This window comes from Dipodomys ordii, unplaced genomic scaffold (assembly GCF_000151885.1).
Source record: "Dipodomys ordii isolate 6190 unplaced genomic scaffold, Dord_2.0 Scaffold70, whole genome shotgun sequence".
Lineage (NCBI taxonomy): Eukaryota > Metazoa > Chordata > Mammalia > Rodentia > Heteromyidae > Dipodomys > Dipodomys ordii.
This window is the reverse complement of record NW_012267286.1, coordinates 3389655-3412563: the sequence shown is the minus strand read 5'-3', so window position 1 is coordinate 3412563 and position 22909 is coordinate 3389655. Positions and strand designations below refer to the sequence as shown.

The 22909-nt window shown below is 37.6% G+C and overlaps 1 protein-coding gene across 4 annotated transcripts in view; it reads right to left on the bottom strand.

Annotated features, from left to right (window-relative positions):
- Positions 1–22909, bottom strand: part of Camk2d (calcium/calmodulin-dependent protein kinase II delta) — a 258154-nt gene that overhangs the window by 52964 nt on the left and 182281 nt on the right. For all 4 annotated transcript variants that reach the window (XM_013023816.1, XM_013023817.1, XM_013023819.1 and 1 more), the window contains 6 exons: positions 20057–20159; positions 11616–11699; positions 6703–6797; positions 3809–3931; positions 2897–2980; positions 2439–2481 (listed from right to left, as the gene is read on the bottom strand). In XM_013023816.1, coding sequence (XP_012879270.1) covers positions 2439–2481; positions 2897–2980; positions 3809–3931; positions 6703–6797; positions 11616–11699; positions 20057–20159 — 532 coding nt within the window. The remainder of the gene's footprint in view (positions 1–2438; positions 2482–2896; positions 2981–3808; positions 3932–6702; positions 6798–11615; positions 11700–20056; positions 20160–22909) is intronic.

Genomic DNA, 22909 nt, shown 5'->3' with positions numbered 1-22909 from the left:
ATCAGAAGTTTGTTTTCATGCTAAGATAACATTCAGAAACAGTATAAAATCCACTTATTAGTCATGAGTTTTTGGTTTATAAGATGATGGAGAGGAACCTAAAAAAAAAAGCTTCTATAAGTGGATGCGAACATTACTTAATAAAGGCCCAATTCATGCCCAAGAGTATATTTAACATTTCAATAAAATATACATTTTTACTTCTGGAGATTTTTTAAAAATGTAAGTTTGCTAGTAACAGCATATACTGTATAATTCATTCCACCTTTTGGTGACTTACTAATTAAGGGATCACAGTGCAATACTTCTTTAACCTATATTAATCAATACTTAATGAGATGGTATTAAATTCACCCATATAAATGTCAATCACATCAATGAAATGTTTATAAAACAGGCAACTTGACAAGAGGCAACAAATTTTTACGACACCACACAAATTGGACAGACTCTATATAACTGACAACAGTCTCTCAATGTGTAGTATTGTTTTGGTGCATTACTATTTGTGTTGTAGTTGTTCAACAGCCTTTGGCTTCCAATTCTCTAGGTGAAGGGAAAGGGTTCGGCTACTTGTTACACCTAATAATAATAATACAGTAAAATTTTTCCACCTGATAATGATAACACAGTAACATCCATGCCAGGTAAAATAAAAACAATGAAAGAAACAGCTGGCACTGCAGGTCTCTAATACATAGACAGCGTGCTAACTGAAATGGTAGTTTAGTTAGCACTAACTTCTGACAACTGTACTAAACTGAAATGTCTAAATTAAAAGCTTACCTAGTACAGCTCCAGTTCTTCCCTTCACATGACTGATTAGTATTGCTCAAAATTTGTGTTTTTGGAAATCATATGTTTTGAGATAATCTAACAAAGAGGTTTCAGGTTGCCCATATTTAACAAACATTATTATTATTTTAATTATAAACATAACAATGAGTATTCCTAACCATAGAATTATTTTCAAGAACATGAATTATCCTTATAGTATCCCCACGTTATGTTCTCTGTAAGTTCTTGAGTTGATATTTTTGGTTAGATATCTTGAAGCAATTGTGATTAGCCTTGTGTGTCAGAATATTATTGTACTTTTGAAAGAACTTAGGTCAAAGAAAACCAGATTGGCCAGTAACTGTATTCTTTTTTAAAAAGCATTTACTTATTAGAATTCCCAGTGAGAATGAGAAACCTTATTCATAGTTACTACCTCATGAAATGATCAATTAATACATCACAAATTCTACACATTGAACTCTTGAGTGAATACACATCTCTACAACTTGCGTGCTCCAACACTGGACAGTTCTATTCATTGTTAGTACTGACTATTGGACAGAGCTGCTCCTGTGAGGACCACAGTCCCATGATGCTCTGTGGCAGACAGGATGATGGCAGCCACAAGTGTGGAGGGAATGTAGGGCTCACATTTGCTATTTCTGAACAGCCAAGTTTTCCTAATTAGTAGATACTTTGATTTCTTTTTAAAAAAATTGCCAGGAATCGGTGGCTCACACCTGTAATCCTAGCTATTCAGGAGGTTGAGATCTGAGGATTGTGGTTCAAAGCCAGCCCGGGCAGGAAACTCTGTGAGACTCTTATCTCCAATAAACCACCAGGAAACTGGAAACTGGCGCTGCTGCTCAAGTAGTAGAGCTCTAGCCTTGGGCTGAAAAGCGGGGGGACAGCGCCCGGGCCCAGGGTTCAGGCCCCCCGAAGTAGAGCTCTAGCCTTGAGCTGAAGAGCTGAGGGACAGCGCCCAGGCCCAGAGTTCAGGCCCCACGACAGACAAAAAAAAAAAAAAAAAAAATATATATATATATATATATATATATATATATATATATATCTGTGTGTGTGCGTGTGTATGTGTATGTAAATAGCTGAACAAAGGAGTTTCAACATGTCAATGAATGCATCTTGATTGACTAAGTTGCACTTTATTGCACCATTTCCATTATTCTCCCCCATTGTTCCCAAAGTCAAATGTCTTGGTCCAAGGCTGAATCAAGGTCAGTTAAAGGTATGAGAAATCAAGATTTGAATTCCAAACCAGATTTCAGTGACTTCCACCACTATGAAATCATGCAACTCAAGGGAGGGCTCCCAATGAAAAGAAATTGAACTATTATTAGTAAAGGTAGGGAACCATACTACTGGGCACACAAACGTTCACAGGTAACAATCCTTTGGGAAGAAAGGTTTCTTTTTTGGACCAGAACAAGTAAGCATGACTAAACTGAGAGCCCAAGAATATCTGGCTAAAAGAAAACACCACTGAGATATTTTGATTTCTGGAAATGAGAAAGAGGGGGGGGTGGGGAGGGAGAGAGGGAGGGGAAAGGGGGGGGGGAGAGAGAGAGACAGAGACAGAGACAGAGACAGAGAGACAGAGTGGGAGGGAGGCAAAGGATTATAGTTCTTAATGCATGTACCTGAAAAATTCCTTGTAGCCAGCATAGTTGTCAAGATGGCACCCTATGACAGAAATAAGACAGAAGTCAATGCTGCCCCTGCACATCTCTGACCCAACAAACATAGAGTCTTGGATAATGAATCTTCCGGTTGTATTTTTCAGTTAAGGGAACTTTGATTGTTTGATTTTTGGTTTTGGTTTTTCCTTTAGTTTCCTGGAAGTCCTGTGGCTCCCAGGATTCTGGGAGCCAGCTTTAGATGATCAACTTGCCTAGCTGTTTTCCACGTGAAGGAAGCAGTCACAGCACACATCAAATCATCCTATGATTTGATTCTGATGGAATATTCATGTCCCCAAGACCCAGGAAAGGAATATGAATGTCAACCTCTTACATGTGAAAAGTTCTTGCTGAAAGTTATTTTTTCTCCATTAGAAGTACACTTGTCCCCTCCTCACAACAGTGTATATATTCCTTACCTTTAGTTTTCGTCTTGCATTAAATTTCTTCAGGCAGTCTACAGTCTCCTGTCTGTGCATCATGGAAGCAACAGTAGAACGTTGCTGGATGGAGAGAAGAAAAGGGGGAGAGTTAAAGCACATGGAGTATAATAAATAGCATTCACAACTTCACTAAATCTTTGTTGCTAGTGTATCCATGCCTATGATCCAATGACCTAAGTCATAAATAGCCATTGAACAAAATTACCTAAAATGAAAAGAATGACTTTGTCAAAGCTATTAGCGACTAAACTAAAATATTTACATATTGAAAGTATAAAATAATTTCACTAGTTTCTTAATTTATCTGTGTCAATATGTATTTTAGCACATTTTTACGGCACTGCCTTTCATTTACTTGGTACTGTATTTATTGTTCTGACATGTGACATTTACCCTCAGAAACTTACTGCAGGTTTTAGATTCCCCCTAAGTTTCCATTGCTATTTCTTAGTGCTTCTTAGTATATTCAGACATCTCTAGCTGTCCTTTTATGCAACTAAACCTTTAATCCAAGATTTTAAAATTCATGCATGTGTCTGAAGCTGCTAAATAACGAGTAATTGAACTTAGTCTGATTTTTCTCTTTTTTGGATTGCAATAAAAACTTGTTATTTTCTTTAACCTCAGTGAGTCTTGTCAATCATTGGAATAATGCATACTCATTCCTTGTGTCCTGGGACAAGTTTTACTTAGTTATTTGCACAAATCAGACATTCTTAACTGGAAATGATGTGGTTGTTTTGCTCTCATGAAATTCATTTTGTTCAATCTCTTGGATGAAAAATGCATACCTTTTTAGGTGCATCTTTTTTCAGTAATATTATTTTAAATCCATTGAAAAAACAGACAAGAGGTTCCTTCAGTTCCAGGTGTTGGGCTGGTACTTACACAGATCCATGGATGTTTCAGTGCTTCAGAAGCTGTGATCCGTTTGGCAGGGTTGATGGTAAGCATTTTGTTAATGAGGTCTTTAGCTTCAGGAGTCACCGTGTCCCATTCTGGTGATGGAAACTTCAAAGATATAAATTTGTAAAGAGGTTTTTTTTTTCTTTTTGAAAAGATACACTCAGCCAAATAGGGAAGAGCCAAATATATTCATCATTTCTGCAAGTAATCAACTGTATAAATTAAATTATTACATTTAAAATAGAGGAGTGTATCTAGATCAATTAATTGATCTAGATGTGGATGAATAAATTTATCTCTAGAGAAAATAGATAAATATCTAGATAGATTTGTCTAGACAAATATATAGCCGCTATGGTATAAAACTATATACAGGGAAAAAAAACTACATACAGTTTTAAAGAGAAATGAAAAAGAAACCTATATATATCTATAGCCTAAATTTCATTTTATATATAGTCAATGCATTTTAAACTTTAGAAAAGTCGGCTGGGAAGGTGGCTTAGTGGTAGAGTGATTGCCTTGCATGCTCGAGGCCCTGGGTTCAATTCCTCAGCACAACATAAGCCAAAAGAAAAAAGCTGGAAGTGGGGCTGTGGCTCAAGTGGTAGAGCGCTAGCCTTGAGCTGAAGAGCTGAGGGACAGTGCCCAGGCCCAGAGTTCAGGCCCCACGACCGGACCTCCCCCCCACAAAAAAGTAAATAAAATTTAGAAAAGTTAACAAGAATCTTCTGTTCTTCCCAAATATTATTCCTTTGATCTGAAACTGAGCATATATGAAATCTACCTGCATAATGATTTGCAATCCCAGCAAAAGCAGTCAGTCTAAACTATGCGTCAATGCCATCCTACCACTTCGTCAATGTTTGCCATGTGAAAATTATGACCTTTCAGAAGTCATGAGCAGTAATAGCAGAAGTAAGAAAACAGCTTTAATTCCTAGACCAAAAATGATGGATTAATTGTGGCTGCTTACAAGGCCACAGTAAGAAGAAATCTGACACTACAAAAGCATCAGCAGGACTTCAGATTAGAACCTGAAGAAAAGTTACCAATTTCAGTAACCGAATCTCAGAATTTCCATCTTATGTTAACCTTCATTCAATGAAGTATTTATCCACTTCATTTTTTGTGTTGGTAATCATTTAACTTTCTTTGCATGTAATTAGAATATTAGCATACTAGGAATAATGCTCTTCCTCAGTTAAGAGAAATGTATCTTAGTTGTATCTTAATGACAGGATGTAGAGTTCTTTTCCTGGTTTCAGCTTTTTTAATAATCATGTAATACAAAATTATTGTTACTGTGTGGTGGACTTTAGTTAGTATACTTTTAGTACTTCCAGAAAAGGCAAAGAAAAAACCTCTTGTGTCCATATCTGTGGGTTCATTTCACTTAGCATCATCTTATATGGTCATATGTACTTAGCTTTTGACCTTTTCTACTTGTCTGGTAAGATTATGCTAGAAATATATTAGTTATTGCAAATAAGGGAAACCATGGGATCTATGTTTCTTTGGGTCTGGCTTACTTTACTTAATATAATTTTTCCAAGTCTTTCCATTTCCTACAAATGGGGTGGTATCATTCTTTCTCATGGTGGCATAGAATTCCATTGTGTACATATATATATATATATGTACATATATATGTATATACATATATATGTACATATATATATATGTGTATATATATATACACATATACATACGACATTTTCTTGATCCATTCACCTACTGAGGGGCATTGGGTTGGTTCCACATCTTAGCTATGGTGAATTATGCTGCGATAAATATAGTTGTACTGGTAGCTTTAGTATGGCCTTGTTTGTGGTCATTTGGGTAAATGCCCAAAAGTGGGATTGCTGGGCCATAGGGGAGCTCTATGTGTAGTGGACACAAGAGGATTTTTTCTTTGTTGGTGTTGTTTTTAATGTACTATTGTTTTTTTGTTTTTTTGTATGTTCTTCCCCCATGGTATAACCCCTGTTGTCACTGTATTTGATTCTGGTGCTTTGCATCTTGTATATACATTTTTCTAAATTGGGGAGGGGAAGGGAAATAACAAAACACTGAAACCAGGGTACAGGTTGACCCATGGTAACAATGAGACATACAAGATACTATGTTGAAAATGAACTTTACAACTTCCCGGGGTTATGGGGGTTGAGGGAGGTATTAGGGAGATGAGGAGGGAAAGGATGGTAGAGGGAAAAACAAAGGAGGGGTAATAATGTTCCTGTTCCATAGGAAATGTACTCATTACCTTACTCATGTAACTGTAACCCCTCTCTACAGTATCTTTACAATAAAAAAAATAAAAACAAAGGCAGCATGTGACCTAAGTGGTTTTGTTTTTGTTTTTATTTTTGTTGGTCATGGGACTTGAACTCTGGACCTGGGTGATGTCCTTGAGCTCTTCAGCTCAAGGCAAATGCTCAACCACTGGAGCCACAGTACCACTTCCATTTTTCTGGTGGTTTGTTGGAGATAAGAGTCTCACAAACTTTCTTGCCCAGGCTGGCTTTGAACTATAATCCTCAGACCTCAGCCTGAGGCATGAGTCACCAGCACCCAGCTGTTTATATGAAGTTTTAAAAGACAAGATCCTGCTACACAGCTTGGGCTAGGCACAAACTCTCCATTTTCCTGCGATAGCCACCTGAAGTTAGAATTACAAGCATACACTATGATACTCAGCATTATTTCTTATTGTTTATCTCCCTTTTTTAATGGGACAGAAGAAAAATAATAAGGAAAACTCTTAAAAATTATGGCTAGGCAGACAATAAAAAGTGCAGTTCTTCATCAATAGACAAAAACTGAATTAATTTGTAAATATGGTATCTGAACTGCTATGAATGCTTATTACATACATCATAAGCTCCAGCCTTGATCTGCTGATAGAGTCTGTGTTGGTCTTCATCCCAGAAGGGTGGATACCCCACCAGCAGAATGTAGAGAATGACACCTGGAAGAAATTAGCATAAGAACAGAATGTAAGTCAGATACAATGCTACTAAGCTGCACCCTTTGAAACAAAGGGAAGTACATTGCAGAAAATTTGAGAGAGAGAGAGAGAGAGGATGATGAGGATGATGAGGATGATGAGGATGATGAGGATGATGAGGATGATGAGGATGATGAGGATGATGATGATGATGATAGCTGTTCTCAAGCCCTGTGCATTGTGGAGGGTGAAGGCTTCCTCTGCTATGATAAAGCGCTCTGACATTGGGTTACACCACTACATGGGCCAAAGAATTCTAAAGAGCTACACAACCCAGAAGAGCTAACCTAGTCAGAACTTGCTGACTGGTAGCATAAAAAGCAGTGACCTCAATATATACCATAATCTAAATGCAACCAGCAAATATATTTATTAAACAGTGATGCGTGAGAATACATCACCTTATATGTAAAATGTGTGTGATGTACCTTTCATGGTACCTGAAGGAAAAAAGTTAACATGGGGAAAACAGTAATTCTAGGCCAATAGCAGTGACTTACAAGTGTAACCAAAAAGTTTACTATGATGTTAACAGTAATTGGCATTTTCCTCAAATATGTGACATTACAGCATCTAATCAAGAGTATCACCTTGAGCTATCAAATTGCAAGGCATTTCTAGAAACATGACTAAAGGATACTCACCACCTCTCAATAAAATGAGGATTGGAGGCATGGCTCAGTTGGCAGAGCCCTAGCTGATAAGTGGAGGCACCAGGTACCAAATCTGAGTCCAGATCTTAGATCCCCCCTTCCCCCCCCCACCAAAAAGAAAGAAAAGAAAATAGAAGCTGGCCATAAACACATATTTTAACTGGGGCTTGGTTTATCACAAAGAAATGTGGCTGTGTACAGAACATCGTGTGAAGAAAGCAAAGGACAGAATAGGGCACAGTGAAAGACCACCGCAAATTAGGCTTGAACCCCTGAATTGCCCTCCGTAAGTTCTGAAGTCATTCATAAATTCATAAGACCCGTGTGTGTGTGTGTGTGTGTGTGAGAAAGAGAGAGAGAGAGAGAGAGAGAGAGAGAGAGAGAGAGAGAGAGAGAGAGATGTGAAGGAGTATGTGTGTGTATACGTAAGAGTGTGTATTTGTATCTAAGAATATGTGTGTGCATGTGGCTGTATATATGAGGCAATGTGTGCAAGAGAATGTGTGTAAGAGAGTGTACATGTGAGTTGTTTTGATTTCTTTTCAATGGGTCTGATATTACTCATCACCAACAAAATGTACACAATATTAAAAAAAAGATTTTTGGTGTAAGAAGCAAATTATTTATTTACATTTTTGGACCCGATAAAATGCTAGTAAAGAACTGTGAAATGTAGCCACAAGAAAATGTTTTATAAAACAAGAAAAATAAAATAATGAAAAGTGAAAGTTAAAAAATAGAGCGTGCCAGAGAGAAAGGGTGAGGGAGAGGCAGAGGGACAAAAGAGAAAGAGAAATCTAATATTCAGATAATCCACTGAATGGAGCTTCATAGTATTTAACTCTCATACTGTTAATACTAGTTGCTTATTAATTTTTTTAAGTCTAAAGTAAGGCTCTAATGAGTTTTCTGGTAACTTCGCTTCTAAAGAAACACTTTCTCATAATAATGGCAATTATAACTAACAATTATAGCATTAAAAAAACTCTTTGGGGAAGCTATGAGGCTAGCACTATGATTATTTCCATTTACAAGAAGAGGCTGAGATCCAGAAACTAAATAAGTCATGCTCTGTCATACAGCAAGTAACCCGAGCAGCTGCATGTGTCCACTAACCCCTATACAAACAGCTTCCTACCTAAGCAGCGGATAGAAAGGACGAAGAAAACAGAAGGAGAAAATCGGGAGAAATCTACAAACAGGAGGCGTGATTAAGAAAAATGTCAGACAACCTCTGTCAATGCAGGCAAAGAAAGACCACAATATGCCCACTGTGCCAGTCCTCACAGCCTCATTACTGCCCAGAGTACCCCATTCTGTCTGTCTTTCTAGGTTGTTAAGGTCCAAACACAATATCTTACCTCCAGAGGCTACCATATTTCACAAAAAATATGGCCTTATCATTTTTTTTAAAGCCTTTAAGAATGTGACTGTATATCTTGCACATTGTCTGTCAGTGTCTGCCAGACTCAGGCCCTACTAAGGCTTTCCAAGTTGATCAGCAGAGACAGATCTGCACTGGGAACTAATTTACTGCAAGGGAAGTATTCGAGCTATTCACCATTAGCATTTAGATTTGGACAGGAACATTCTGGAGCAATGCTCAAACTCAAAGGCATTTTGGAGTTGATCCTAGAGCATAGTGAGGCCTAAGTGGAGGGGAGAAAGACAGACTTGGACTTGTTTGTCTCAGACCTTTGCCGTCAACCAAGTGTCATTTTCAATGTTTTAGAATGACAATGGCTGTTTACATTTTAAGTCCTTTTTATTTGCTACAAAATGTTTTCCCTTAGGAAAAAGTTGACACTCTCAGTTGCATGAAGGAAATGCATTCTTATTTTATAGGAAAGAAATCAACTCTGAGATACTACAGACACAGAGTTATTAAAAATATTTGAAACCAAGTATCATGACTAAAAATACAGTTCCCTGATTATACCTGCCTCTGTAGGCATGGGGGAAACTCTGAAGGCCCAGGATTCAATCCAATTCAAGATTAAATATCAACCTTGGTATTGCTAAGGACACAAAGAAATATACTGTACAGTAATCTATCATTATGGCACAGTGTTGAGAGATGTATTTACTCTTTCAAAAAATTACAGCCAAATCTAAAACATTATTCTGATAACATTTAAATAAAAGTTTTAGTTAACACCTCTCAGGCTGATGAGCACTGAGGAGTGAAAGCTGTTGCCAGTACACTAAAGCCAAATTATGGGAGTCAAACACTTATTTATAGACTAGTGGGAATGATACTGTCAAAACCCAGAAAACTAATTGATGTTGATAATCTTAGGAGAGAAGTGATTCCAGAGTATCTCTCAGCCTCCCCTGTATTCCAGCCTCTGACCTATATGTTGAAATGGAGAAATATCATTATAAGATGTGATATTAAAATCCTCTCCATTTTGTCCTTGTCCTTGGGACTTTATTTGATTAGAGTTGGCTGAGAAAGCCTTCAACCAGAGCTTAGTCCTTATAGGCTAATCAATTTATTTCCCTAACTGTCATTTGGGAGGCATCTTGGTTTCATACAAAATTTACTGGAAGGGTGGGTGGAGCTGTTAGGGGACAGAAGTAGGAACTTATCATCACTATGAACTCTACCACATCCCACATTTCAAACTGGTGCCAAGAAATATTGCTGGGTGCTGTTGGTTCACGTCTGTAATCCTATCTATTCAGAAGATCTGAGGACTGCAGTTTGAAGTCATCTCTGGACAAGAAAGTCCAGGAGACTCTTATGTCCAATAAACTACTTTTTAAAAAAGCTATCACTTGTTGCTCAAGGGGTAGAGTGTCAGCCTGGAGTAAGAGAAGCTCAGGGACAGCATCTGGGCCCTGTGTTCAACCCCAGGATGGGCATAAAAATAAATGAATAGACGGGCACTGGTGGCTCATGCCTGTAATCCTAGCTACTCAGCAAGCTGAGATCTGAGGATCATGGTTCAAACTCAGCCCAGGCAGGAAAGTCCGTGAGACTCTTATCTCCAATAAGCCACCAGAAAAACAAAGTGGTGCTGTGGCTCAAGTGGTAGAGCGCTCGCCTTGAGCTGAAGAGCTGAGGGACAGCGCCCAGTCCCAGAGTTCAAGTCCCATGACTACCAATGAATAAATAAATAAAAATAAATGTTCCACTCCACATCTACTGAATCAAAAACACAAGATTGCTGGTTAAAGCAAACATTGTTTTGTAAAAAGATTATACAATAGGCTAACGTTTGAGAATTTCTTCTAGAATTTCTGAGGTGATCAGTAGGGAACATCAAGTAAAAGAAACTGACTTATTTTACTTTTAGATATTTGTGGTCTTTTATTTAAAAGTAAGGAGATAATATCACAAATAGAAACATATATTTCTTTCCTTTAAAATGATGTTGGGAATGTTACCATACTGTTAACGCTAAGTGACACTGAATTTCTATTAATAATACAAACATTGACTAAATACTTGTTATATAATACAGTATCCTAATTATTAAAAATTTTAATCCTCACCATAATATCTTATATAAGTACAAAATCATTATTTATCTTCTATAGAAGATGAAACTGTAGGGCAAATGCAAAATAACTTATTCATTACAGGCCTAAATCTATTCATTAGCTATTCACTATAGTTCAGTATCATAAATAACTTGTATTTATTAAAGGCTTACATTCTTTCATTCTAATTCATGCCATGCTCATGAAAACAATCCCACTTTACGTTGTAACAATACGGATGGTTGTAGAAGGAGTATTTGTGTTCTCTCCAATTCCTGGCTGAAATCCTGACCTGCACTATGATAGCCCCGGAGGTAGGGGCTCTTCTCGGCTAGAGACTCTTTGAATGGAATTGTATCCCATGAAAGAGACCATGCAAAGCTCCTTGTCCCTTCTACCATGTGAAGACCCGAAGGGAAGGTGACCATTTATGAACCAGAAGGCAGGTCCTCACAAGGCCCAGTCTGCCAACTTTTTAACCTTGGACCTCCTAGTCTAGAACTGTGAGAAATACTTTTTAAAATGTTGAAGTTATTCAGATTTTGGTTATTTTATTTATTTATGTTTTTCATCCTAGCTCAGTGGAATATATCCTTGAAGTGTTAGAGAAAATTTACTTGAAACTATGGTTTCTTACCACATGCCCACATATCCACTGGCTTTCCATAAGGGTCTTTGCGTAAAACTTCTGGGGACAGGTATCCAGGTGTGCCGGCGAAACCTAGGAAAACAGATTTGTGCCAGTCAGAGCCAGAGTCACTATGAAATGAAGAACCTGAAAGGAAAACATTTGTGTGGTGTCCCTAAATAACGAAATAAGAAAAACTTTCCAGAATACCAAACTAGTGGAGACCAGTTTCTCTTATTCAATATCGATCTTTCTGTCTGTATTTTTTTCCAGATACAGAAGCCAATCTATTGGGAATGTGCCACTTTTGGTTAGGTGATGATGACTGTTTCCATTAGAGTAAAAATCCTCAAGCCGAAAAGAAGTAAGTAGAAAATGGAAGAGAGTAGGTTAGAACTTTGCAAAAGATCATAGTTATCATGATACCTAAACAACTTTATTATGATAATTAGTCACTTATGAAGGAGTTTGATATAAAAGGCATATAACAAGGACAAATTAAAAGCAACTTTCAAAAAATAATTGTGAAAGAGCTAGTCTGTAGGCTGTAGGGTGATGAGGGTAGAGACAGGACTAAAAGTAATTGGAGACTTCATCAGGAGAAGAAATAAGCTTAAAATATATCAAAGAGCTCAATGTGTTCTAATAAATAATCAGGCTGTCCTTGTAACTGGCAACTAAAAAGGAGACTCTGGAACATTCAGATGAATCACTGTTGAACTTGTACCAACAAGACTTTCGATCTAAGAGGATCTAGTAAGAAACCTGAGATGGTTAAAAAAAAATGAAAAGAAAGAGAAAGAGAAAAAGCTGTGTATTATATAAACTGGCATAGAATTCAAGAAGGTACATTGAAGTAATTGTAGGATTGATAGAGTCTAAAGCATTTCTTATTTTTGAAACTTAAGTTTTTCAAATAAAAGTATTTATTTTAAAAGGACCCAGTGTAACTATTGACATTTGCAAAGTTTTCTTCCAACGCACGAATAAAAACTGGGAGCATATCTTTAGAGGGGTAAGTCATAGGAATCTCTCCAGCCGGGAGTCACTGACAAAGCATACTGTGTATTTCTTGGGATGAAAAGTCTCCAAAAAATAATTTCCCCTCATTTCTCTTATAAATTTGTATTTATACAGGAGGTATAAAAATGCTGGGCACTTCCAGGTACTTCTGAAAACAAAATTGGATTAGAAAATGAGTCAAAGGGTGTTTGAATCCACCTTCTTAAGACAAGCAAAACCGATGTGTCTGGAGCTGAACTTAACATGGTCCACGGCTAAATCTACAAAGGTCTCTGCTGCCTCAAGTTTGAGAATTACTTGGAGTGGAGATACTTCTGGTATGCCATACCTACCAATCTCCATTCCCACAATCTTTCTCCAACTCTTCATGACATGAGTCAAAAGAGAATCCAGTGAGAATCCAAGGGACAAAGCTTGATTAAATCCAATGCCTGGAGTATACAGTTTCAAGTCTTTCATCATCAGGTTCTCCTTTATTCATCCAATATGATTTTATTCTCCTTGTGAGCATTTGGCCTGATGGATCTTGTTAACAGCTTCTTGAAAGTGAACTTCCCTTGGTAGACTTGATGCCGTTTTTTGCTGTTATCTAAATCTCTAGCAGACAGCAGTTCTAAATGATTTCTAACCTGCAGTTATCATTAGCTGTCTACATTTCCCAGTGATTCTTTTCCACTCTGAAAAATCATGCTTTAATATCCAATCTATTGTCTACTATCTAAAATTAGTTAGCTGGGTGCTGGTGGCTCATGACCGTAATCCTAGCTACTCAAGAGGGGGTGAGATCTGAGATCATGGTTTGAAGCTAATTGGGGAAAGAAAGTCTGTGAGACTCTTATCACCAATTAATTACCCAAAATGCTGGAAGTGGTGCTGTGGCTCAAGTGTAGAGAGCTAGCCTTGAGTGAAAGAAGCTCTGGGACTGTACCCAGGTCCTGACAAAAATAAAAAAGTAAATAAATGAATAAAAAGAAAATTAGTAAACTTCAATGCATGTCTTAAGTAGCTTAGAATGTCTGACCCAAAGCAGGAAATGTTAATGCTATTCTCTCTAGGAAAAATAAGAAAGTAAGTCACTACATGTGTCTAAAAAGTGACTCGAGCTGGGTGCTCCTGGCTCATGTCTGTAATCCTAGCTACTAAGAAGGCTGATACCTGAGCATTGCAGTTCAAAGCCAGCCAGCAGGAAAGTCCATAAGACTTTTATCTCCAATAAACCACTCAGAAAACCAGAAGTGGTGCTGTGGCTCAAGTGGTAGAGTGTTAGACGTGAGCCAAAGAGCTGAGGGACAGCGACCAGGCCCAGAGTTCAGCCCCACAACTGAAAAAAAAAAACCCTCAACCAAAGAACAACAACAAAAAATCCCACAAAAAGCAAAAGTGAACTGCTCAAGTATAGCATTGTGGATTACACCTGTAATCCCAGCACTCAAGAGAGACTGAGGATTTGAGGCAAGCCTCTAGAAATACATAGTAAGATGCTATATGAAACAAATTAACAAAAGCACAAAAAGTTCCCAAACAGTACTAAAGGCTTCAAGCAGGTGAAGCAATACCGAACAAAAACATGCAAAAACTATCTTAATGCCTGATGTACACTATATGATAGAGCCACTAGTTACAAAACAACATGGTACTAACACAAAAGCAGGCACACAGACCAATAAACCAGCATAAGTGATCCAGAAATGAGCTCAAGCAGGTGGCCACCTGGTTCTTCAAAAAGTTACCAAATCCGTAACACTGGAGGAAAAAATATTCTTTGTAGGAAGTGATACTTGGGGCATGGGATATCTACTTGTAGAAGACTGACATGATCCATATCTCTTACTGTCTACAAAAATATAATTAATAAAACTCATAATTAATGAAGACCTAAAATAAAACCTGAAACTTTGAAACTACTTGAGGAAAAAATCTCAGGAAATGCTTCACTGGGCATAGGTAGTGACTTTCTGAACAGAGCTCCAGTAGCTGAAAAGGTAAGAGTTATGACAGATGGGACATTATCACATTTCAAAGTTTCTGCACAGAAAAACAAGCATTCAACAGTGAGGACACAGAATATAGAAGGGAAGAAAATATTCACCGATTATTATTCATTATTAATCATTATAGTGTTATTAGTCATTATATCTATTATTCAGTATATTATTATTTTGCATCTGACAATGAACTTCATCCAAAATATATGAAGAATGCATGAAGTATACACCAAAATAATAAATAATCCCATCAATAAATGGGGACATGAACGGAACACTTTTCAAGTGAAGAAGTATAAATAGCTGATAAACATATAAAAAGTGACCAATATCCTTAAGTATCAGGGGAATGCAAGTCAAAACTACAATGAGATTCTTCCATCTCTACCCCAAGTCTGAATGGCTATTAAGAAGAAAACAAGTAACACAAAATGCAACTCCCTCTCCCAAGGTCATGAAAACAGAGCAGGGATAACCAGGGCAGTGGAATGTGAAAAGGAGGAGGTAGGAAGAAAGTAAAAGGTAGAAGTGGGGGAATAAATATGTAGTACACTGTATGCTATTATGGAAATGTTGTGATAAAACACTTTACAGTGAAAACTGGAGTTATTCTGTGGGGGAAGAACATACAAGAGAAACAAAAAAAATCACACAGTACATTTTAAATATTTTAAAAACAATAGCAAGAAAGAAAAAAACCACTCGTGTCCCAATGTTGGGGTTCATTTCACTTAACATCATCTTATATGGTCATATGTACATAGCTTTTGACCTTTTCTGCAGGTCCTAGACTTATACTAGTTATTGCAAATAAGGGCAACCATAGGACCTAGGTTTCTCTGGGCCTGGCTTACTTCACTTAATATAATTTTTTCCAAGACTTTCCATTTCCTAACAAATGGGGCGATGCCATTCTTTCTGAGGGAGGCATAGAATTCCACTGTATGAATATACCACGTTTTGTTGATCCATTCATCTATTGAGGGGCATCTGGGTTGGTTTTTGATGTCAGTGTCCTGCATCTTGTATATACATTTTTCTAATTTGGGGAGGGGAAGGGAAATAACAAAATGCTGAAATAAGAATATAGGTTGACCCATTGAAACAATGAAATGTAGAAGACACTATGTGGAAAACGAACTTTACAACTTGGCAGGGGGAAGAGTTGGGGAGGTGGGAGGGAAAGGATGGTAGGGGAAAAACAAAGGAGGAGGTAACAATGCTCCATAGGAAATGTACACCATGTAACTATAACCCCTCTGTACAGTATTTTTGTACCTCATGAATACAAAAAGGCTGGTACAGATTCCCCTAGAGTTGAGATTCCTTGTCTGTCCTGTGTCTACTCTCTGTGTTGTTTGGAACTTGCTTGGTCCCAACTATTTCCTGGTTTAAGCTAGCATTCATAATTTAAATGACAAGGTCCTTGCTTTCATGTTAATTATAAATTCTTCGTGTGTGTGTGTGTGTGTGTGTATGTGTTCTAGACACAGCTGGCATTTTATTATTTGAGATATGGTTCCGGGTTCTGGTTAATTGGTGATGGAGTCTTGTGGATTTTTTCTGCCCAAAGTGGCTTCTATCCTTCAGATCTCAATCTCTTAACTAGCTAGGATTATAGATATAAGCCCCCAGCGCCTATCTCAAGTTAATTATTCATAAACTATCTTCCAATGAAACCATCATTATGTACTTTAAACCCAGATATGTCCATCTCCACTCAAATTCCCTCACCAGATCCCTGAAACCTCTAAGATAAAAGCCAAACTCTTCAAAAGGTACATCATTATGTCTTCGCACATCAATGAACCAATTGCCATTCAGTGCCCAGATAACTGTAGATCTGATCTTTCTCCAATACTGAAGCTTTAATCAGGGGCAGAATGCAGACTTCCTTCCTTATACTCCCAGAGTACTTCCTGAGGCCTTTGGAAAGCCCCTCCCACCCTGCAAGGTGAATAGTTACTGACACAAAAGCTATAGCTCCTTAGGGATCAGGGCCTCCTATTAATTTATGCACCTCCAGTTATTTTTCTCTGTCAATGTATCTGACACACTTCTTACTGTACTTCCTGTCAAAAATCTAACTGTTGGTACTTCATTTTGGGGGGAGAGCAGGGACTTGGGGCTTGAACTCAGGGCCTGGGTGCTATCCCTGAGCTGTTTTTGCTCAAGGATAGTGTTCTACCACTTTTGCGCTAAAGCCTGTTTTGTAGTTTAGTGGAGATCACTGTCACTGGCTTTCCTGCCCAGGTTATCTTCAAACTGTGATCCTCAAATCTCAGCCTCCTGAAAAGCTAGGATTATAGGCTTGAGCCACCAGTGCTTGGCTCATTCCCCTGGATAAAAAAATACATCTAGATCTCCAATTTGTAGATATAAGTATAGGTCTTATTGTCTTCCTGTTTACAGTCAACTAGGATAAGATTATTTAAACACCAGGAAATGAGGTCCTGAATTAGGCTGTCACAAAGCAGCTGAGGGAAGGCTGCTGGGCCACTTCTATTAACTAGATTTGGTGACCTTGACAGATAAGGCAGATCTCAGGGTCTATATGTCCATCTTAAGGCATGTTTGTTTAGCTTACAGAGAAGCTTTTGTACATACAACACAAAAGGGAAGCACTTTGGGTGGGGGTCTATCTTTTTTTGTTCTTCAGAGGAAAAGAAATCAGAAATTAATAGCATTTCAAAAGTTAGCCCACATACATCGACTGTGAAGGGAGATATAAGACTTACAATGGGGAAAGCTTATATTATACAACTCTATTAGAAAAATAAGTTCATACTTGAAATGGCAGAGAGAGAGAGAATGAGAGAGAGAGAGAGACACAGACAGACAGACAGGTACAGAGAATTGAGACAGAAAAACTCTTGGCTTATTCAAGCCTCATATTGAATCAATCCATAAGCCCAGCTAGAATTAGTAAAATTGAAAGCTTACCTAGAGTTGATTTCCTTCTTAGGAATCAACTCTAAATGATAGGGCTCAGAGTACAAGGCCCTGGCACACTGGAAACATGGACCTAAACTAAGGAAAGCAAGGTAGGATCTTTTTCACGTTCCATGTTCTTTCTCATGCTCCCCTCTCTCCTCCACAATAGCCTTACAAACTAGATTTCTTAAGATGATTGCATAAGATGAGCTATAGAAACTAGAATTCCTATTGCCCAAAATGAGCCACAGAAACTAGAAACTAGAATCACAAACCAGTTATAAAATCTAGAAGTATAACTTCTAGCCTTTCTGTGCTCATACAGAAATGATATTCATTTAGTTTCACTTCTGCATTACTATATATTAGTAAGCTTGGTTATCTATCTATCTATCTATCTATCTATCTGCCCTTGTATGTATACATAACAGGTAGTATTTGAGTTTATGACCCATACATGAGAAAGTAGATTCGTACTTTGCTTTCTGGGTCTGCCTTATATTACTCAGTCTGAGTGTTTTCCAGATCCCTCCATTTCCTTGCAAAATGCTATATAATTTCATTCTTACTGATGGTTGAATAAAAGTCCTGTGTGTGTGTGTGTGTGTGTGTGTGTGTGTGTGTGTGTAGCACATTTTCTTTTCCATTTGTCCCTTTGAAGGCATCTGGGCTGTTTCCATCCTTGGCTATTGTGGCTGCAATATAAGTAAGTGTTCAAGTATTTTTACTGTACCCTGTTTTACATCTTTCAGATAAATGCCCAAGAATGGTATAGATAGATCATAGGGTAGTTCTATGTTTATAATTTTGCAGAATCTCCATACTGATTTCCATAGTGGTTTCATTAATTTACATTCCCATATACTAAGGTTCATTTCTTTCCTGAATTTTCACCAACAATTTTTTTTGTATTCTAAATGATGTCCACACTGAGTGGCGTGAGATTAACATTCCTAAGAGAAAGGTCCAGAGGTAAGTAGAATTTAACAGCTTCTGCAATATGTACACATTCTGCATTGAATGTATCCAACATTTATAACTGTATTTGAAGGTTATTAAAAGTATGCATTTTAAATAAAGGAATTTAAAAAAATCTGGGCCATTGGGTCTTCCTTTATAACATACAACACTTTGATTAAATAAATTTTTTAGCTTTTCTCTTGTTAGCTTGGCTTTCATTAGAGGAGTGTTGGCTTTAGCTCTTGTGATGAGTGAACATACTTTTCCTCTCCTATTAGAAGAAACAATTTTCATCACATAACTATTTCTCTCTTTTATTATCTTTAAGTATTTTTACAAAAGTGTTTCAGTTCAACATGTCAGTTAATGAGTACAACGCATCTGGATGTATGTCACCCTAGAAATGTCAAAACCATCAGAATTTTTAATGACAAAACTGGCACACCAATAAATTAGAAAATAATTAAGACAAAACACATAAACATATAGATATATGACTTGGAATGGCTAAAAATATTTCTTTCTTTGTGGTACTAGGGCTCAAACCCACAGCTTTGTGTGTGCAATAAAATTTCCTTAATTTATGGGTAACAAATGTATGAAATTTATATATCCTAGAAACCTACTCTGTCCATTGCTCTCTGTGGCATCACTATATGTGATCAATCAACTTTCTTTAAAAAAAAAATCTCTGGAGCTGGACACCAGTGGCTCATCCCTCCTCACTACTCAGGAGGCTGAGATCTAAGGATTATGGTTCAAAGCCAGCCAGGAAGAAAAACCTGTGAGACTCTTTATCTCCAATTAACTACCAAAAAAAAATGGAAGTAGAGGTGTGACTCAAGTGGTAGAGCACTAGCCTTGAACACAAAGAGGCTCAGGGACAGTGTCCAGCCTCTGAGTTTGAGGTCAGGACTTGGGACAGGGGTAGAGGAAAAGAACTTCTATTCATCAAGCCACAGGACAAAAATGTCTTTGGATATTGCAATACTCATTACTTATTACTACAGAATTGGTTTTCTCATCTATCTTTAAATGTTAAAATAACTTGTGTTTCCATGTCCCCATTTTTATTTTCCCTAAAATTATTTCTTGATTTTGTCCCCTCTTATTATCAGGTTCAAAATGTTACAGGTCCAGTATCTTACATTAGTTAAGATGCTGCTAGAAGAAATATGTCTAAAGTGGGATTAAGAGTCAGGAGTTAGAAGTCAGGTGTTGGGTGGTCCATGCCTGTAATCCTAGTTACTCAGGAGAATAAGATCTTTGGATCATGGTTCAAAGCCAGCCTAGACAGGAAAGGCCACAAGGCTCTTATCTCAAATTAATCATCAGAGAGTCAGATGTGGTGCTGTGGATCAAAGTGGTAGAGTACAGCCTTGAGCACAAGAGAGCTCAGGGACAGCAGGTAAGCCCCAAATTCAAGCCCCACAACTGACAAAATTAAGAAAAAGTGTCAGGAGTTAGAAGCAAAAAGATATTGAGTAGTATGGAGGAGAGAAGTGGCATGGAGCGTAGAGATTGTGTGAAGGATCCGGTTCTACTCACCAAACCATGCTTGCTGGTCTCCTTGCACCTCTATGGCTAAGCCAAAGTCTGCCAGTTTCACAGCTGCTCCCTTGGATTTGCTAGCTAAAAGCAAATTCTCAGGCTTTATTTAGAAAGAAAAAAAAACAGAGAGAGACCAAGGTGAGAACCTATTTTAAGTGACTATTCAAAACTAAACTCTTTTTTTTTAACACAAGATTAAGGGAGAAAACAAAACAAAACAAAAAGAGTCATGCACAGTTGTCTCTCCTGGAGACTGGCATTCCTAAATCCCAGGGAAAATATGGTTAGAAAATGGTTTTCAAAACATCATGTGTGCAGGCTTTAGACAGATGCATAAAGGTTGGGGAGAGATAGTGGGTAGAAGGGAGAGATCCAATAAACAAGCATGTGTCTTGGCCTGCACACATGTTTTCAAGGACCATTCAAGGCACAAAGTTGGCCACAGACATAGACTTAGCAGGCTCACAGAGCACAGATACTCTCAGCAGAAGGAAACTTGGCAAAATGATGACAAAAGTTGGACCAATCTACAGACATTTGGCAAATAAAACTGTGCAAATTAAATCCTAGTTGACTTTAAGAGTTTGGATCCAAGTGCAGTGATTCTGTGATTCCTCAATGTTTCCAAACAATGTCTCTACAAAATTTGGAGATGCACTCTAAATTATGTATTAAAACTGCTGTCTTTAAGAATCTGTTTATTCTTAAAGGCAGAAAAAGTATCCTAGCATTTGCCAAATGTTACAGTTAACTTCTTTTCCCTTTATAAGCTAGGTTTTTAAAATATAATTTACATCTCTTTGAAGTGTGATTCAAAACATTACTTATATATTTCTTCTCTCATCTCAAATGACTGTGAGAAAGATACATTCTGGGTTCTTGTATAGTTATTGTTACTCAAGCACTGTTTACTGGATCTTGGTATCAGGCTGTGTCTACAGTATTGTTTCCCAACTAGAGCATCAAGACACATTGATATTTCCAAATAAGCAACAAGCCAATGTCTTCCATTTCCCTGGACCCTCTTTGTGGATATTTAAAAAATGGAGGGAGAAGATGGTTAAGAAAAAGATGCTGGGTCAATACCTTTACCACCAAGCTATCTGGATGAACAGGCTAGATTGGTGTCCATAAGGGAGAATAGTCAAATATCTTCCTAGTTTGGGACAAAATCCAGTGAATTTAAGCTGTGTCTCAGACAGAATGACATTGGGAAACAATGGGTTTGACAAGTGCCAAAACCGTTCTCTAGAAATCTAAAAATTCAGTCGATCAAAATGGTTTTATTTGTATGTCGACAACTTAAATATTTTCTCCACCATGTTAGCACCTGTCTTCTGATCAAATTAGGTAATTCTGTTAGTTTTGACCTTGCGTAAACACAGCCGAAACCAGTATTTGATTAAAAAAAAAATTAAGCCAGCCATGCAAAATAGCGAAAACCCATAACCAAAATTCAGAAGAAATTAGATTAAATCTATAAGAGATCGGAGTGTGGGCAGATAAGTTTGGATTAAGTACCAGACTTCTTCAGGCTCTTGCTTCTCACTGCCATCAGATCCATCACTATCGTGACCATTGGTAAACGTGAAGAAACCTTTGTAAAACTTTGGGAGCCAATAGTGGATTGAACTATATAACACCAAGTGCATAATTTAATTTGGACTTTGGGGTAAAGTTGTCTCTAGACTATGCATGAGTGCTGAGCTAGCTTTTAGTGACAACATCTTACCTATGAAATGACTGGGAAACTGTGGTTGCTTATTAATATGATAAAATGTCTAACCGTGTGAATGTAGTCACATTTGACATTTTACTTTCACAACTAAAATTTATGGTCCACTGCATTCATGCATTTGATAATTGAATCAAGAGAAAATTTCCAACTGTTTATTTTAGAATTAGGAGCTTGGATAATGCACATCAAAGTGTAAGTAACAGTTAAATGTGCTCCTGGGTGACTTGCACATTTAAAAGCACTGAGAGTTTCAGAGATGTCTGCTAACACATCCAGACTAGTTTGTTAGCCGCAGACTCATTCAATGAGAGAGCTCAAATCACTGAAGAATTTAGAGTCATTTAAAGACTTTTTGGTTACATGGTATGGAAGTTAGTTGAGCAAATGCCAGTGCCATTAGTCAATAAACTAATGTAATGGGTACATTAATCACTAGATGCACTGGAAGGGCTGTGTGCATCATGCCCATAAACACAAAGTTTAAGCCAATTCAGAAGAAATGGTGGCCTGTGAGTTTGTCATGCATGACCTCTGAATGACAGGGGTGGGCCATTCTTCATAACTAGAGATGACCTAGAATGCCTTGCTGCAGGGCCTGTGATTCATCTGGGAAGATGAAATGTGCATCAGTGTTTCACCTTCTACCCTGAGGACTGTTCAGCTGCAGCTATATACCAGAAAAGACAAGCCTATCTTAAATATGTCTTAAGGCCTATCTTAAACATGTCTGCATGTTTAAATGAATAGGGCTGAAAAAGCTTTACATTGTGTGTATCTATGAGGCCATCCCAACTATGGACCCTTGGTATGCAAGCTGAGAAATCAGAGTAATTACTGAATTTATTTAAGGGTTATTTGATTTCTAATGTTTCACTACAAGATTGTTTTAAATGACCTTTACTCTTTGAAATGTAGTGGGAATAATCCTGTCACTGTGTTCTGTGAGGGTTCAGGAGGCTCAGCTTTTCTAATAGAAATTCTTATGAAGTGGGGAACATCTACCCCATCCTTCATCAGCCAGGTAAGGCCCACAAAATCTCTTGGTACTTGACAGGACAGACATGTCATGGTCCTTACCATTGCTTGTGTCATGTCTTCCTGTGTTGATAATA